The sequence below is a fragment of the Pseudonaja textilis genome, chromosome 13, assembly GCF_049901715.1.
Source record: "Pseudonaja textilis isolate UNSWEBS1 chromosome 13, rPseTex1.2, whole genome shotgun sequence".
NCBI lineage: Eukaryota > Metazoa > Chordata > Lepidosauria > Squamata > Elapidae > Pseudonaja > Pseudonaja textilis.
The window spans coordinates 5,489,251-5,507,686 of NC_142002.1; the positions used below are offsets into that span (position 1 = coordinate 5,489,251).

General features: G+C 40.3%; 2 protein-coding genes across 2 annotated transcripts in view; one reads left to right on the forward strand and one right to left on the reverse strand.

Moving 5' to 3' along the window:
- Positions 1–9,303, reverse strand: part of MTFMT (mitochondrial methionyl-tRNA formyltransferase) — a 10,174-nt gene extending 871 nt beyond the window's left edge. Inside the window, exons 1-8 of the mRNA XM_026709382.2 lie at positions 9,035–9,303; positions 5,555–5,767; positions 3,361–3,483; positions 2,893–2,995; positions 2,243–2,318; positions 1,813–1,904; positions 1,198–1,276; positions 99–181 (exon numbers count right to left, since the gene is read on the reverse strand). Of these exons, the coding sequence (XP_026565167.2) occupies positions 99–181; positions 1,198–1,276; positions 1,813–1,904; positions 2,243–2,318; positions 2,893–2,995; positions 3,361–3,483; positions 5,555–5,767; positions 9,035–9,222 (957 nt within the window). The 5' untranslated portion in view covers positions 9,223–9,303. The remainder of the gene's footprint in view (positions 1–98; positions 182–1,197; positions 1,277–1,812; positions 1,905–2,242; positions 2,319–2,892; positions 2,996–3,360; positions 3,484–5,554; positions 5,768–9,034) is intronic.
- Positions 9,304–12,136: 2,833 nt separating this feature from the next.
- SLC51B (SLC51 subunit beta) overlaps positions 12,137–18,436 on the forward strand; it is a 16,245-nt gene continuing 9,945 nt past the window's right edge. Inside the window, 2 exon segments of the mRNA XM_026709422.2 lie at positions 12,137–12,298; positions 17,147–17,245. Of these exon segments, the coding sequence (XP_026565207.2) occupies positions 17,191–17,245 (55 nt within the window). The 5' untranslated portion in view covers positions 12,137–12,298; positions 17,147–17,190.

Below are 18,436 nucleotides of genomic sequence, written 5' to 3' on the forward strand. Positions count from 1 at the left end.
TTTCCTCATCTCTCAGATGAAGTGGAGAAGCACACATTTTGGGAGCACATCTGCCTTAAAGGGGAGTAAGAATATCATGTGTACACGCACAAACCTACCTTGCATCGGATCATCAGGATCTTTAATTGTTTGTGGTATAACACCAACCCTGGAATTGCCTCTTTCTCAGCTACAACCTTATCTGTAGAATGTATAAACAGTTAAGTCATTCTTGCCTCTGTAACAGTAAAAATCCAAGTCCCAAAGTGTTATTAAAATCATACTTTGGTTAACTCTTACAGGGGAAGCCTGATTAGCTTAAATACTACAAACAATTGAATATATTCACAAAGAGACACAGTGGTGCAGTGGTTAGAATGCATTACTGCAGGCTAACTCACTGCTCATTCCAGGAGTTCGATTCTGAGCAGCTCAAGTTTGACTCAGCCTTCCATCCTTCCGAGGTCAGTAAAATAAGGACCCAGATTGGTGGGGGCAATAGAATGACTCTGTAAACCGCTTAGAGTGGGCTGTAAAGCACTGTGAAGTGGTATATAAATCTATCTGCTAGTATTATTCTATTTTTTTATTCTATTCTCCATTCCATTCCTGTTTTATTGTTTTGTTCCATTCCTTTCTTGTTCTATTCTGTATTCTGTTCTATTTTCTATTCTGTTCTATTCTTGTTCTATTCCTATTCCTCATACTAGTCTCTCTTCTCTCTTCTCTTCTGCTATTCTCTTCCATTCTCTTCTCTTCTCTTCATCGCTATTCTATTCTATTCTATTCTATTCTATTCTATTCTATTCTATTCTATTCTATTCTATTCTATTCTACTCTACTCTACTCTACTCTACTCTACTCTACTCTACTCTATTCATTGCTATTGCTAATGTCCTATACATTGTCACAGAGGGCAACCAAAAGAGAATATTCCTCACTCCTCCTTTTAGGTACCAAAAAGAGAGTCATTCTTTTCATGCAACATTTTTCTACAGCTCATTCTAAGATTTATAAGTTTAAAGACAAGGGATTTAATGTTCCTAGAAAGAAGAAGGCACTCAAGCAGTTTGATTCCAACAAGAAAGAAAAGGGAGGATTTGCAAAACAGGAAGTCAGAAAGTGTTCAGTTTTGTTTCATAGACTGTCTATTGTTATTTAGACACTGCCAATATTAAAATGTTCTCGATCAGAGTGCTAAAGGTTTCTCATAAGTACCAGTAACATTTGGTATCATTTCCTCTTCAAAGTCCAACAGTTTTACACTGGAACCCATCCAGAGCGTCTTTAGAGGCATCTAAAAACATACAGCACTGTATAAGTTATATAGCTGCAGAAGATAACAAACATTTCGGTTAAATTATTCTTGTTCACTTCAAATAGAACCTAATTCCCACTCATGTCAAATTTAACATGGTTTCTTTAAGGGTCAGTTAGAAGAACCAGACCAGTTTTTCCTCCTAATCCTGAGGAAAGACAAATGTGAACATTTTTCACACTGAAATGAATTTGGTTTAAGTAGGAAGCTAATCTACCAGATACTGTATTTTAACTGTATTTTAACTGGAAAGGAGGCATAGTAGAACCATAGTAGGACATATTTTTATGTACACTCCATTTTATTCATTAAAAAATCTATCACATCAAAAAAATATCCTGCAATATTTCCCCATTTTAAAAAAATTACACTGTAATTCCAGAACATAATTCTGTTCCTATCACCAACCCAGTTTCATTCAAGGGCTGAAAATCAAGATGATTTTTGTAAAAAGCTCCTTCTGGATTTAAATATATCACTGATAAGCAACCTGTCCTCTGAGAGGCTGGCCTTACCATGGCTCCTAAGGCACGGTGTATCCTTAGTATCTGCTCAGCGGTTTGTTCTTCCCACTGAACGCAGCTCATTGCAATAGTGACTTTAGGAGCTTTAGAGGAAAAGAAAAGAAAATTGATCAGTTTTCGCCCTGCATCTTTAAACAATGTAAATATTCTTTTCCAATATCCCAGGAACATTTAGAAGCAATTCTTTTCGGTGGACAAAGTAATAGATGCTCTTTAAATTAAGGGACCTTGGCTTCCCTGACACCCTCAGAAAATAACCTTTGGTTGCCAAGCTTTCAAGTTCCTTACAAAGTATCCGAGTTTAAAAGGGAGGAAGGAAGTAGGGAGAATCGTGGAAAATGTGTTTCAACAGTCTACTTAGTAAAGGGTCATGTCACAGCTAGTTAGTATCTACATTATACATGAAACTTGCGATAAATACCATGTGTTACTCCTTCCTTGGGTTGTTCTTTTTTCTTGCTTAAACTTTCTGGTAAGTTTTTCAAAACAGCAATCAGCTGAGGAAAAAATATGTATAAGTCCAAATGAAGAACAGATGCACCTTCTCATAACCACCGATCGCCAAGAGACAGGAAGTGACAGTTCCATCCTTACTAGACTTACCTGAGCCAGATTTTAGTCTATGAGTTCTTATTCTATGAAGCTCAAACCCTTTACTGAAAATGGAATTCATGGACTTTTGCACTTCAGATGGCTACAACTAGTGGAATATGCTTCAGGAACTATCCAGGTCCTGGAGCTCAGCTGTATGAAAGGAAGGGGTTTACAAATCTACCAGAATGGTTTATACCAAGGTTGGCTGGGGAATTCCAGGAGTTGAAGTCCACAGACTCTAAAGTTGCCAGGTTTGAAAAACATTAATCGATGCAGTCAACTTCTCAGAAAGATATTCAGATGTTATTACAGATAGGCCTCAGGCTTATGATCAGCCACTTAATGACTGTTTGAAATTGAAATTGAAACGGGCTCAGAAGTGCTTTCCAACTGAGAAAACGCTTCTGGCATCTCTCTGCGTCTCCCGCAATTGTTTTCACTGGAGAAAAATGTCATTAAACAAGGGCGTTCATTTACCATGTTTGCACCTTCTTTGGATAACAGGGGCTCCAGTTCTTTGGCCGAGCAACGGGGAGGAACAGCAAATTCTTCTTGTTTAATAATTGGGCCCACATCAAACCTGCGAAAAGAACATATCGCCAGAAGTTTTTTATCAGATTACACGTAGCACCTCAAAACCTAATTAGTGGAGAGACTGGATGGAGAACGCAATTGCTGCACTGATACATTTGTTTTAAAAAGGCTTTTAGTAGTGGGCTTTGCATCTTAGAATCATAGGATTGAAAGGGACCTTGGAGGTCTTCTAGTCCAGCCCCCTGCTCAAGCAGCAGAACCATCTCAGACAAGTTGACTGACCAGTCTCTTCTTAAAAACCTCCAGTGAGGGAGCGCCCACAAAATTATAATTATATTTTAATTCTTACTTGATATAATTCCCACAGCCAGGTCTTTGCAGACTGGATGCTGAATGAAACAGCCAACCTACCTCTTAGGCCTGATCTGCATAATTGTGACCCCGGTCACTGTATCTCCATGGAGCACTGTGTGGATGATTGGTGCAGGGCCACGCCACCGCGGAAGGTAGCTGGGGTGGACATTCAGCACGCCACTGGGTCAAAATATTAGGAAATTAGAACATGATGACAGCAACCTGGTAATATTTTTTATTTATTATGTTTTTATATTGTTGGACTTCAAAACGACTCCCAAATTTTTTAGCATAAAAACAATCAAGTTAAAAATTCAGCAATGTAATAAGCACAACATATATTGCAATGTAGAAGTAAGGAGTAATTTTTACTGATATCTCGGCATTCAATAGAACTAAAACACAAGGAAAAAATGTAAAAAACCTACAAGCATATATGATTTTACAAAGCAAGAAAATCTACAATGCAATTCTTTCCCTTCTCCAGTACAGTCAGCCAGGTCTTTGGATTATAACTCCTGTAATTCACAGGCCTCACTGCTTTGGGTATCTCGCTGTAACCAATCACTTATCTCATTTTTATCATTTTTAAATCTTCTTCTGAAATCTGTCTGACTGAAATGGCATGTATAACATTATGCTAGAATGTGGCAAGTTCTACTTTGTTTTTTATGAACTGCATGCAAAAGATAAATGTTATTTCTCATCCAGAATTTGGAGGCTGTGGCTCCCAAACAATGCACAAATTATAAATCAAGAACCTTGGTCTAAGATTTCAGTTTCTATGGACAGCAAAAGGCAAAGAATTTTAATTTAGACATAACATAAACTTTGCTTAATCATGACATAGTGGCTTAGTTACTCATATCGGCACAAAATGTCAAACTGAGCTATTTTGCAGTATGTACTGGGACTATATTTGTAAAGAATCTAGATTCCTCTGCAATTCTGGCTTGTTGCACTGGCAAGTCTTTCTTGATTGTTCTGATAAACTGCAATAAATTGCAGCCACTCCTAATTTAGCAAATGCTTTGTTTAGAGAATGTTCACACTTATGACTGAAAAAGTGTTGAAAAGGTTATTTAATGGTATAGGGTCGCCTGCTTGAGTAGAGGGATGAAGGCCTCCAAGGTTCCTTCCAACTCTGTTACCAATCCTAGCAATTTGCAAGTGTACAAAGCAAAGGAAAACTGAAGCAAGTTTGTAAGACTGTGACTCCACTGAGTAATTGCTTTGTTTAAAGACAGAGTTGCTGGTTCCGTGGTTGCTAAATGAGGACTACCTGTACATTGTTTTTATGGCTGCATTCTAAATTGATTGTGCATATTTTACCCCAAAGCATGCAATATTGGCACTTGTTCAGGAGTAAACCAGCAAAGAATGGAACCTTAGAGATGATTAAAAACACTAAAATATTTTTACTGAAAAAGGAAACTTTACCGTTGCTAAGGGAACATGAGAATGATATGCGAGCTGAATTTCAGTCAAAGAAATGTAGGTGCAATGTGCTACGCCCCCATCGCAACACTGACTGTGCCAGAGTTTATAGAGGGGGCGAAATTCCCAAAATCAAAAATGTACTCCATGACACCTAAGGAAATGAAAGAGATCCGGAATAATGTCAGGTTTCCAAGTGATGAAATTAGTTTAAAAAGATAAAAAACAAATCCATCTTCCAAGACAATTTCTTTTATTTAGGAAAGCATCAAATTGGCAAAGTCCATGGTAATTCTTTCCTAAATAAAAGAAATTGCCTTGGAAGATGGACTTTGTTCTTTTCTTTTTAAATGGATTTCATCACTTGGAAACCTGACAGTAGGAACTTGAGATCGCGATCATTCTTGATCAGAAACAGTTAAGGCGATGCCTGATTTGAATAACCCCCATTAAACTCGATGACCAGGGAAACTGTATCAACCTTGTATTACGGAACTGTAAATTAGAGCTACTTCTGCCATCGCTGGTGATAGCTACCATTCAGAAACATCTGCAGTGCTACAGGTTCCTCAATTCCCCTACACTTTGCACTGGAAATTAGTTTTAGAAGCATCAGTAAAATTATGGGCAGTTGCAAACCATATAACAAATTAGATACCTATGCAGGAATTGTCATAAAGAACCTGGCCCTTCCACCCCTGTATATAATCAAACGTTACAGAAGAAAGACTTTCCTTTACTCTAAAAGCCAGAAATAGTTGGGTGATAAATACACTAAGAAAGTGAGGGGGTTTTTTTGTGTGAAAATTCTTACTAGGGGAACTTTCGGATGAGGTCCTCACTAAGCAGACGTCCAAATGATGCCACCACGCCAACGTCAAAATTCTCCCATGCCCCCACATCAGGCCAGATGTGGAGGGGGAGCTGCAGCTGCTCTGCATACTTCTTCACGGGGAGTACCTTTGAGTGACTGGGGGGCAAGGTTACCACCTCCAGGTGATCCACAATCCGGTCTGGCCTTGGCACTCTGCCCTTGCAGGGAGAATAGAAGAAAAAGTTTATTGTCACTTTAAATGTACGCTAATCCGCATACAATGAAATGAAATTTCATTGCATTTGGCTCCCAAAAATCTATGGAGACCTTCAGTCATCAGGTCATGGTTGTCCCAAAGGTGGTCTTTTTTCCCAAGAGGCAACTGGACTTCCTTGTTTTTCTTTGAAAAAGAAGAACAAGAAAGTCCAGTTCCCTCTTGAAAAAAAAGAGCACCTTTGGGACGAGCTTTCAAAAGATAACCTTTATGCATATACCCACATTATAAGTCACATGGCATAAGGAACAAAACTGTTACAGAGCCTAGTTGTCCTGCTATAGATACTTTGAAATCCCTGCCCAGAGGGGAGCAACAGAAACAGGCCATGAAGTCGGTGTGTGGGGTCCCTAACAATGTTTCGAGCTCTAAGGACATGGAGCTTATAAGCAGCATCCTGAATAACAGGAAGCGAGCTTCTTATGATACTCTCCGCTGTCCTCATCGCTCTCTGTAGGGACTTTCTATCTGAGCATTGCTGCCACCAAACCAAACAGGGATGCATTTTTTAAAAAACGCTCTCAATCGTGCCTCTGTAAAAAGTGGCCAGGATGTTAGGATGTGCTCTCCTCCTCCGTCACAGGAAATGCAAACACTGGTTTGCACGCTTCACTAAAGATAACCCAGATGAAGAGGCCAAGTCAGATTGTTCATTGTCTGCTCCCCCAGATACTTAATACGTCTGACCACCTTCACAGCTGGAGCAGCACATGACATCCTTTAAAAAGACTTAAATATTAAATCCACTATTTTAATTGGATTGCCAAAGAAAGATGGGAAGCTGCATTTAATCACAAAGAAGCGCTTATTTTAGGAACCTTTATGAATTCACTTGGAAATGTAGGGAACCTTACATTGCCCATTACCCACACCCAGAGTTCAATGGAGTTTCTGTAATCAAAGCAAGTATTCTACACACTGAATTTCAATTCCTATCTGTGCTCTCCTATGGCCTTGTCAGTGGCTTATAACTCTGCCACTGACATATTGCCTTTGTTCTTCAGGGATATGAGGGTTTTCATGTCATATTTAGAGCATGCATTATGACTGTGAAGATTTTAAGTTTTGGATCAAGCATCTTCAACTGGAGAGAGTAAAGGCTGTTAGAGAAAAGAAAACCTTCTAGTATGCCAAATAAATTAGCCAATAGTGGGATTAATGGAGAAGCAGTTCTGTCAGGTCTAAGTCAACATCTAGAGTTCCCTCCTACAATTCAAATACAACCAGGAAAAACTTTTCTCATGCAATCATCCATCTCTAACTTGTATGTTTAACCAGTATCATAACAAAATCACAACTGGGTGGGTGGATTCACTCAGGAAAATACTATGGTTTATAAGGCTTATTTGCCTAACTGGAACAAACGCCAACTCAAAAATCCAACCAATAATTTGGTTAATCAGTAGGCGTGAACCCTGCCAAAAGTTACAGCGAAAGTCCAGGTGCAGTCATCTTTCACCTGGAACCCCCAAAGTTAGCATCTCTTTTGGGTCAAGTTACCTTCCAAATCAACAGTAGCAAAAAGCTGTAAGCTATTTGCTATTGTTTTCTTCCCATCCCAGCTTAAAGTTGTGTATTTGCTGGCGCTCTTCCATCCCTATTTTAGCCAAGTTCAGCCCTGCTGGGCTAAGAACCAGCCAAGGTTGGTCAGGGACTACCACCTGCTGTAGATTTGGTACTCAATCTCTGGATTGATTCATCTCATTTGCTCTCCACTCATAAACTGGTTTAAGAATAAAAGGAATGGAAGGGGTGGGATTTTGGTTTATTAAGATAAGCAGGGTTTTGGCACTCTTATTCTGTTGACTCCACTCAATTGCTTGCAGCCCTGTTTCCCAACCTCAACAACTGTCAGATGCTGGAAACTAAGATGGAATTAACCAGGGCTCATCTAAATCTAAGCAGACAGCAAATATAATATTGGCTTGTTCTTTGTGTCCATGGAGATTCTCAGTCATCCAGGTCATGGTTGTCTCAAAAGTGCTTTTTCAAAAGGCAACTGGACTTTGTTTTTGTTTTTTTCCCTTGAAGATGCTTCGCTTCTCACCCAAGAAGCTTCAATTCTTCTTGGACGCTTTCAAGGAAAAACAAGAAAGTCCATTTGCCCTTTGGTAAAGCAACTTTGGGTTGTGTGGAGTTCCACTCTCAAAATTCCCCAGCCAGCCATTATATATTTTGTTTGCATATATATATTTTATTCATAAACATTTTGAATACAGTGTATAGTCAGGGTGTATCCTTTACAGAAAAACAAACAACAAAAAGAAATATTAATGCTTATCTAATAACAATAGTAGTAGTGTAACAAAATAGTTTTAACTAGATTTCTCTTTATATTAGCTTATTTGTAATTCTGTTGGTTATGTTGGCATATTTATAATTATAAACCATCCTACCCTCAAAATGCTATGGAGCACTGCACACTAGAATAATTAGACACAAGGACAGGTTTTCCCCAAATGCTAAACAAATAATTCCCTCAACACTGTCCAACAATCGCCTGCATTTCTACTACTATTATTAATCCTCCCATCCTTCCTTTTACCCATCTCCTCCCACTTATGACTGTAACCTTGTTGCTTGTATCCTAATGATTTTTATTGTTTCCTAGTATGATTTGATTGCTTATTGTGCCCTATGACTACCATTAAGTGTTGTACCTTATGACTCTTAACGAATGTCTCTCTTCTTTTATGTACACTGAGAGCATTTGCACCAAGACAAATTCTTTGTGTCCAACCACACTTGGTCAATGAAGATTTCTATTCTATTCTAAACATGGTCATGACTATCACTAAGTGTTGTATCTCATGATTCTTGGTGAATCTCAGTATTTTATTTTTTTTCTTATGTACACTGAGTGCATATGCACCAAAGACAAATTCCTTGTGTGTCCAATCACACTTGGCCAATAAAGAATTCTATTCTGTTCTACTCCTCTATTCTCTATTCTACTCTACTCTACTGTTTCAATCTATCCCATTCCATTCGTCTATTCTCTAATTCTATTCTCTTCAGTTCATACATAGCAATAATCGTGGCTGACTGGGGGATTCTGGGAGTCGAAGTCCACACATCTCCCAGCTGCTGAGGCGTGTGGTGGGGGCGCGCGCACCGGGCTTGGAGCGACCCCCCGACATCCTCCTCCCCTGTCTTATCCCCTCGCCCCCCGCTCCCCTTGGGACTCCTCCACCCGAAAGACCCACCGGGCTGCCTGGAGCGCTCGGAGGATCTCTGCGGAGAAGCGGTCGGTGCCAAAGAAGAGGATTCGCCAGGGGGGCTTCTCGCGCCTCGGGGCCTCCCCCGCGGCGGTCGCGCGGCCCCTACCCCACCCGCCCCGCCAGGCTCGCAAGAACCGAGCGCTCATCACCGTCCCCGGCAGCCGCTTCCGCATTCCCCTTGGGCGTCGCGCCCTGATGACGTAGGAGGGTTTGAGCGACCATTACTTCGGTCCAAGCGAGCTCGCCGCGAGGGCTTCTGGGATTGCTCGAGCCCGGGGAAGTGGCCGCGTAGCGATAGCAACCGGGGGCTCGCCGTATCCATGGCGACCTCTGAGAGCCTTGCTGAGGCGCGTCAAAGCTGCCACGTTGGGACAACTCGCTTGAATTAGTGATGGGAGCTCCCTCTTTTCTGGATTCCCACAAAGATTATGCACCAGTTGCTATTGTTCACCCAATAAATACAATGAGCCACAAATAAACTAACACAGAATTGGTTTAGTCTGCAGACAGAAGACTAGCCATTGGTTAGCAGCTGGAGTGTTAATGCCTCTTTGCAACATGTTAGTGTTAATGCCTCTGTCCAACTGCTGCATTGCACTGCAGGCAGAAATCAAACAGGGAGAACTTCAGAACTGACCATAAGGTGCTGCATTTGGATTTTTTGTTTCCATCAAGAAAGAGTTTGATTCCTCCAGCCCCGTTTAAAAAGAAATTACTTTGGTTAGACAGATGGCAGTGATGATTATGGTGAATCTTGAGGAGGGATAGATATTATAAAGGTTTGTCCTGTGTTTAATGGTGCACCTGCATTTAAATTGTAGGTCTGTTTCATGCAAATAAGGAATTGAGAACCAGAGTAATAACTGCACACTTTATGATTTTACTATCTCTACTTTTTTTTTACATTATTTTCTAAAACAAAATGACCACACTGCAGATCTTTGGGAACTATTTGTAATCTTAAGCATAAAAAACCCCTGTACCCTGTTTGAAATAGTTTTAAATTACCTGGCAATTTATGGGTACATTATAAAACTATAGCTAAAAACTTATCTCCATTATAGAATGCCAATGTCTCTTGGTTATAAACTAATAAAAGAAACAAATGAATTCATATTGATTTCTTTTTTTAAAAAAAAAAGATAACTTAATGTCAAAAGACGTGACCTGAGACGTGACCTGAAGTGCAATCCTAGATATGCATCCTCAGATATAAAAGCTACTGAGTATGATGCATATACGATTACAACAACCCGGGTTACTCTGTAACCAAGAGCCTAGGTTAAAGACCCTGCAAACAGAGAAGTTTCAAGGACTGATAAAGCAAAGTAAATATACTAAATGCACATTGTACTTTCTTCTGAGGCATATCAAGGGCAAAAGTGGACAGAAGAAAAACCACCAAAGATTTTCTTGGCAGGATTCCTGCTGCTTAGTCAAGCACTAAGGAAATGCAGGGCAGAATTTGCAGCAGGCTCTGATTGTAGATCTGAGAAAAATAGAAGGCGAAATGGATCAAAATGTGTATAACCTTCCACCTGTCTTCTTGAATGGAGCATGAATGGAGCTTATCAGGGAAAACACTTAACTGTGCTGTTGAATATATGTATCTCTATGCTGATGTCACAATTACTCCATTGACAGTTTTCTAGTCAGAAATAAAAGCATTCAGCAAAATAATATAACCTTTGAAGGTTGTTTTGAGGGTTTGATGGTTGATTCAACCTTCCATCCTTCCGAGGTCAGTAAAATGAGGATGCAGATTGTTGAGGGCACAAGATGCTGACTCTGTAAACCACTTAGAGAGGGCTGTAAAATACCATGAAGTGGTGTATAAGTCTTAGTGCTATATTGCTATTGCTATTTGCACAGTGGCCTCATCCTATTAAGTCATGAAAAGCATAGCAGGGAAATTCTTTTGCACAGCTTCCAGATTTTTAAGGAAGGCCTTGTGGTCAACTCTCAGTCCATTCTGCTTCTCTTCAGATCCGTCCCACTGAACTGAGATTCTCTGCACCATTCCTCAAACTGGCATAAAATTGGCCATGCTCCTTGCTCAGAGTGCCCGCATCCAATGGTCTGAAAAGTTAACATGGCAGCAGCAATGGAGCCATTTCTGCTAGTATAAAATGATAGTTTTGGAGAAGGCTGAAATCCATTTTTATTTTTATTTTTTGGCTATTGAATGGCATGGGAGTGAAGGACCCACTCTGAAAACTTCATTGGGGAACAGACAAGTGATGAAATATCATCCTTTCATCATGATGTAAATTACCCCTTATGCACTTGTGATGCAGATACAAACTAATGGACCTTGCACTGTGATGTCACAATGCACATTTCAGGATTTTGGCATCATTTGGGTTAGGAATGGAAACCAACAATAGATATATGATAATTGTTTTATTTTTTATATTAAATTTTTATCCTGCCCCTCTCACCAAGGCGACTCACCTTGAAATAAAATGATGAAAGCAGTTCCGTTCTTTGGACATGCTGGGACACTGTGACATGTACAAAAGGAGTGGCCATTGTATCATGATGGCACAGCGCTGCTTTCATCAAACATTAGTTTGACACACAAACATGCCCCTGCACCCATGGAAAATACTGGATGGATGATAGATGGATGATGGATGGATGGATAAACAGATAAAGATAGATAGAGGTAGATATAGAGATAGAAAGGAGATAGAAAGAGAGAGCATGTGTCTAAAGAAATGGAGATATTTTTTTGTCAAATAAAATCTAGCAGCTTGTTCTGGAGCATCTTAAAAGAGAAGTGGGACTAAGTCTCAAAGGGAAAACTATGTGTCTAGCTATGGGCTGGTGGCATGCTTTCATTCTTGGGAAAAAAATGTCATTGGTAATAATGGCATTCATGTTAATTAAAGACAAACTTTCAGAAGAGGAATGGCCTTTTCTGCATGTGGCATTTTTTGGACCAAGACAGAATCACGAGTCTCCCTTCTGACAAACAGCCAAGAGGCTCTGATTGGGGAAAAGTTCACTCACCTTTGGCAGAAAGTTGCATGGGTGTGACAGGTGTGGAGACTTTGAAAATGCCTTTTCCCTGGGTTATGAGTTCTCTTAGCTGCAAGAGAGGGCAACAAATGGCTGCATCCTATAAGTTACAGCATCTGAAGGGGTGAATGCCATGGTTCTCCCAGCCTGCCAGATGTTCTGAATGCTGCAAAGGATCGCATCTTGCTGTCTTCCATTCATCTGGGCCAAGCTACGTATCTTTTGGTAAGGTTTTTTCTTCTTCTTCAAGATTGAACAAGTAGAGCAAAAGGAAGCTAAGAACGTTTATGGGGCCAGGAGGACAATGATTAGATTTTAAAAGAGAGGGTGCGAGGGAGAAGAAAGCGTAACTTTTGTGCCAGGTATGTGAAAAGTGCTGAGTCAAGCTCGCTGTTCATGCTTGGAAATATTTTTGATTTCCTCTCCTTTCACCTGGGTCTGTGGCTCTGTCACTTTCATGGAAATTTGTCTCCGTTCAAATTCAGATTCATCCCTAGGGCTCCTTAGAGAAGGAATAGGTACAAGGCATATCTAAGATGCATCATCTAAGTGATTGAAAGACCAGCTAAGAACCTGGTAAGCACTGTTCACCAGCTTCAGATTTTCCAAGGGGAAAATGTATAAATCATTGCCTTCCACTTTTAATATTTGGTTGATCTGCTTCTTTGGGTTTTTTGGATTTTTTTTTCCTTCCTTCCTTCCTTCCTTCCTTCCTTCCTTCCTTCCTTCCTTCCTTCCTTCCTTCCTTCCTTCCTTCTCCTCCTCCTCTCCTCCCTCTTTCTTTCTTTCTTTCTTTCTTTCTTTCTTTCTTTCTTTCTTTCTTTCTTTCTTTCTTTCTTTTTCTTTCTTTCTTTTTCTGGTGTATGTGGGTGTTTCTACTCCATTCAAAAAGTCCATTGAGGAAGGAAAGACATAAGTTCTGTCAGGAAGACTTTCCAAAGCAGCATCGTATGGAAAGGAAGTTTGCCTCTCATGTAAATGTAGGGAGGCAGGGCAGATCAAGTGTAATAACATTTGGGTGCGTTTATACAACCAACCTTGCTTGATTTTTTTTTATTTTTCAGGTTTGTGCAATACATATTGAATCAGAAGTAAGGCAAATATGTAGTTTGCCTTACATGCTCAGCCAGTGGGGGCGGAAATCCACCAAAATTAAGAGAAATTATATTGTATATTGCCACTCAGCATAATGTATGCTGTCTCTTCAGCTCTTTACCTGATTGTGTTGTGTTACACTATGTATGAACTTATGGGCTGCAGAGGCAGACCAGTGGAGTTGGTATTCAGGGTAAAAGGTATTCTGAAGGTCAGCCTTGCAGATAACAGTGCTATAAAAATGCAATGAATTAAAGCATGAATTAGAGCTATACTTACAGAAAAAAGGGGGGGAAAGAGAGAGAATACCACATACCTCCTTCAGTTCTGCTTTTTGGCCAAGGTTCAAACTTTTAGTCATGCACTCTGAACTTTGTATTATAAAGAAGGTAAAGGAGAGGAATGTAGCCAGAAAGATATTACAGAGGTCACTAACAGATAGGACGTATGGCTTCATGTCCAGGCAGCAAGATTGGGGGAAGTGTGCTTAAAAAGCATCCCAGGCAGAATTCTCACTCAGAGCAGTGAGGAGGGATCAGGCAACTAAAGAAAAAAAATGCTCCTAAAGCAGTGGTTCCCAACCTTTTTTTCATCCTGCACCCCTAAAGAAATTTCACTCGAACCTCACACCCCCTGAAATAAATAATAAATAAAAATGCCAACTTATAGCCAATATCCTATTATTTACCTGGACTTTTCTTGCACCCCCTGGAATATCGTCTCGCACCCCAGGTTGGGAACCCCTGTCCTAAAGCAATTGCCAGAAAAAGAACTTTAACCCACTCTTTCTCTACCTGCCTTTTTTTATCTATCTCCTTCACATTTTTCCTCTTCCTCCTCCTCCTCCTCCTTTACATTCTTTTCTCTGTTTTCAATGCTTCGAGCTATCTAACGGAATGTGGATCACTGCTAATCATATCTATAAACATCACTGTATTGAATCAATACAATCAAACAAGATTTATAACACTGTAAAAAAAAGGAAAAATAAATAAAAAGTAGCTTTAATTGCAGCCTATTTCAAGAGTTAGCTCTAAGTTTAAATTTGACTCAGCCATGGCTTCCTGCACACTTTCAACATAACAGCAGCAGGAACAACACAACGAATACCGCATTGGATTGCAAAACCAAATGGAGCCCCATCCCCCAATTAAGAGAATAATTAAGAGGATTGCTTATGACATTGTGTAATGCAGGCACAGAAAGAATGGGTGGGGTTGTGTTGTGTCAGTACAATGGTGTTTACTTCAGATTGACTTAGAATGCCACTGGGTCTCTCTTTCATATTGTTTTATTGTATTGTGTATTTTATATGATTTAAAAATATAAAATTATGCTATTAAAACTGTAATTTTTACAAGGGAATCTGTATGTATGGCCTCTGTTGGATCCTCCTCCCTCCTCCTCCCCTCTCTTCTTTTCTGTTACAACACAGAGAAAAGGTTGGCACATTGCTCGTGCTAAACCATCCTGCAGTTGGTTTGGGTTTGGGCTAAATTCAATGTGCCTTCTGGCCAGTGCAGTTAATTAACTGGGTAAAAGTTCTACAAGACTTTAACACACACTCTCTCTCTCTCCCACTCCCTCCCTCCTCCCCCTTTCTCTCTCTGTCTCTGTCTCTTGCTCTAAAAAGGCAATTTTACAAATCATGGCTATAGGACTTAGAGTTTGCCAGCTTTTTGCACACAGAGCATAAAACAGTCCTGAGAATTTTCACTGGTTAAATATTCCACCACAAACTGCTGCCAGTCTTGACTCTGCATGTATAAGGATTTTTTTTCACCTCATGTTCAGGTCAGGTTGTGGGTTGCTCCATCATTGGAGGCTTTTAAGAAGAGACTGGACAGCCATTTGTGTGGAATGGGATAGGGTCTCCTGTTTGAGCAGGGGGTCAGACTAGAAGACCTCCAAGGTCCCTTCCAACTCTGTTATTCTGTTATTCTAAGTGCACAGATTTGCCAATCCTGCTCCTGTACTGTTCCTGGAACCCCAAAGAAAAGCTCAAGTGAGCCCCTGTTTATTGGATTTGCCCACATGCCATGATAAGCCACTAACAATCAGGGTTGAACTTACACAGCCATTAGTGTCCATGTGGGTTTGAAAGAGTTAAGATAGTATGATTGAAACCCTGCCTAATTTTTACAGGTGACACCCATTGTAAAAGGGCCAGGGCTTTGATAGCACTTCTATCACCACTGTTTTGGGGAGTTTTGACACTTCTGTGGATGTCCCACTCCTTGAACCCAGATGAAACTTGCTGGTGGATTCTGGCAATAACTGGAGTATTTATGTCTGCCTGAAAAGGAAAAGCCACGAATCTCTCTTCAAAGATAGCTGAATTGTTTATGCCTGCAATATGGACATCCAAAATTACAATTATATAACCAAAGATCCATATATATATATATATATATATATATATATATATATATATATATATATATATATATATATATATATATATATATATATATGTTGGTTATTTGGGTTTTCTCCACATAAAATTGGAAGTATCTAGGCGACGTTTCAATGAAGTCTCATTCATCATCTTCAGGCTTGTGTCTTCGGCTTTGTGCTTCTTGGAGTAATGTGAGCTTGCAGCTGCTTCTTCCTTTTAACTGCTAATGGGGGTGTGACTTTATCGGGTGGGGGCTTGGCTGTGTTCTGATTGGCTGGGGGTGTGTTTTCATTGGTTGGGGGTTTGGCTGTGTTCTGATTGGTTGGGGGGGTTGGCTGTGTTCTGATTGGCTGGGGGGGTGTTCTGTTCAGGTGGGTTATGCTCAGGTTAGTCTTAGTTGCTGGGGGATTTGAGCTGGTAAGCTATGCTCTCCTGATTATCTGCCGACACCTGAGGCACAACCAGGGAGGAAGGTCCTGGGGAGGAAGATGATTCCGAATCCTCCAGCAAAGCAGGCTCAAACCTCAGAGGCAAATCCTCCTCTTCTTCCTGGCTCAAGTCTGTGTCTTCCAGCAAAGCAGGCTCAAATCTCAAGGCCAAATCCCTCTCTTCCTCATTGCTTGTCTGTATCTTCTAACAAGGCAGGCTCAGACCTCCGAGTCACAACACACACACACACACACACACACACACACACACACACACACACATTCCTTTCTCTGTTTTCAATGCTTCAAGCTATCTAATGGAATGTGGATCACTGCTACTCATATTGTATAAACATCACTGTATTGAATCAATACAATCTAACAAGATTTATAACACTAAAAAAAGGAAAAATAAATAAAAAGTAGCTTTAATTGCAGCCTATTTCAAGAGTTAGCTCTAAGTTTAAATTTGACTCAGGCCTGGCAGCCTGCAGACTTTCAACACACCAGCAGCACAACAACAATACAATGAATACAGCATTTGATTGCAAAACCAAATGGAGCTTCATCCCCCCAATTAAGAGAATAATTAAGACAATTGCTTATGACATTGTGTAATGCAGGCACAGAAAGAATGGGTGGGGTTGTGTTTTGTCAATACCATGCTGTTTACTTCAGACTGTGTTGTTTGACTCCTCAGAAGAATGACATTGGTCTCTCTTGTTTTATTGTTTTATTGTTCTATTTTATCGTGTATTTTATATGATTTAAAAATATAAAATTATGCTATTAAAACTGTAATTTTTACAAGGGAATCTGTATTTATGTCCTCTGTTAGATCCTCCTCCTCCCTCCTCCTCCTCCTCCTCCTCCTCCCCCTCCTCCCTCCTCCTCCTTCCTCCTCCTCCCACTTCTAGTATATCCTGGGGGCGAAGGAACAATTTTAATTCCTTATTTTGAGCATCCAATCTGGATCATCCACTGCTGAGATGCTTGCATAAAAGCTGTATTTATGTGTCTGTGTGTGTTTAAATCCTTTTTGTTGGAATAATGCCATTATTAAAGGAAAAGGAATGATTAAGCCAAGGACCACTGATCGATGGTAAGGCGGACAAATCTCAGGACTAAGTATCTTGGTTTTTCTTTTCCTAGCTTCCACTGAAGGATCCTTTGAAAGAAGAGTTTCCCCTTGAAGGATGCTTCAAACCAACATGGGGATATTTTGGACAACCTTATGCTTCCTGGTATATGGTGAGTTCACTGTTTTGTATTAGTGTCAACCCTACGAAGTAGACCGGATCAAGAAACCAACCCTCAGGAAGATTCTCCTTTACTGATAGAGGCTACAGAAACTGTGTCTTACAAAATCTGAGTTTGCAACTCCTCTTCCATTCCAGGAAGCTAGGGAAGAACCAACCTAAGTCTCTTCTAAATAGAAGAGAATATTTGTAGCTCAGGGGTGAACTGTGGGGCCCTTGGTGCTCTCTGAGCTTGGTGGTTTTCTTGCAGGTGTTTCATTACCCAACTAGGCACCATCGTCAGTGCTGGAAGGGAATGGGGCTTGCTCTCTGTTTATATAAAAGGACAGAAGCATTGATTAAGGTCTGGATGCCCAAAAGTGGATTGCTCTGTCAGTGTTGTTGAGATTGCCTCTTGCGTATAAACAGAGAGCAAACCCCACTCTCTTCTAGCACTGATGATATTAGCTAGTCAGGTAAGAAAACATCTGCAAGAAAACAGCCAAGCTAAGCCTTTTTCCAATACTATTTCCTTTTCCAGAACTTAATGGTTCTGTCCTTTTTGTTCACAGAATGGTCCAAATATTTGCTTCAAGCCACACCTGTGACTCTTTACTTATAGTGATAGTAGAAGTATGGAACACTAAATATTCCCTTGCAGAAATACTTTCCAATGAACTTCGTGAATTGAATGTTGTTTAAAAATGCAGTCAACCAATAAACCTATCAATAACTGTAATGAGAAGTGCATCGAGGCATTGTGCTGAAGAACAGATGAGTCCTCTTGTACAAATCTTACTGAAGTGCAATGTAGATGTGTTTCATTTTGAGCCTGTACAAGGAAATTGTCAAGCGCAGGGGAAATTAGGAGATTCGGGCAGTTCAAATGAATATAAAGATTTATTGCACGCATAAGCTCTCTATAAGAATCTGGCCAACTAACAGTCAAGGGAAATGAGTAGGAGATAAGAAAGGCATTCAAGGTGGGCTGAACTTGGATCTCTTGGGCATGCAGGGACTCATGACTTATGACACATTTGACCCCTCCCTTGGCTTCAGCCTGATGTTCTACAGAATTGCTGCAATGATTACACTCTTACTCATCCTCCTGCAGATCACAGATACATTATCAGTGGCTGAAGAGCTGCATGTTGATTTTAACCTTGACCCAAGTTTATGATCCATCCATTCCAAGTGTGCGGCT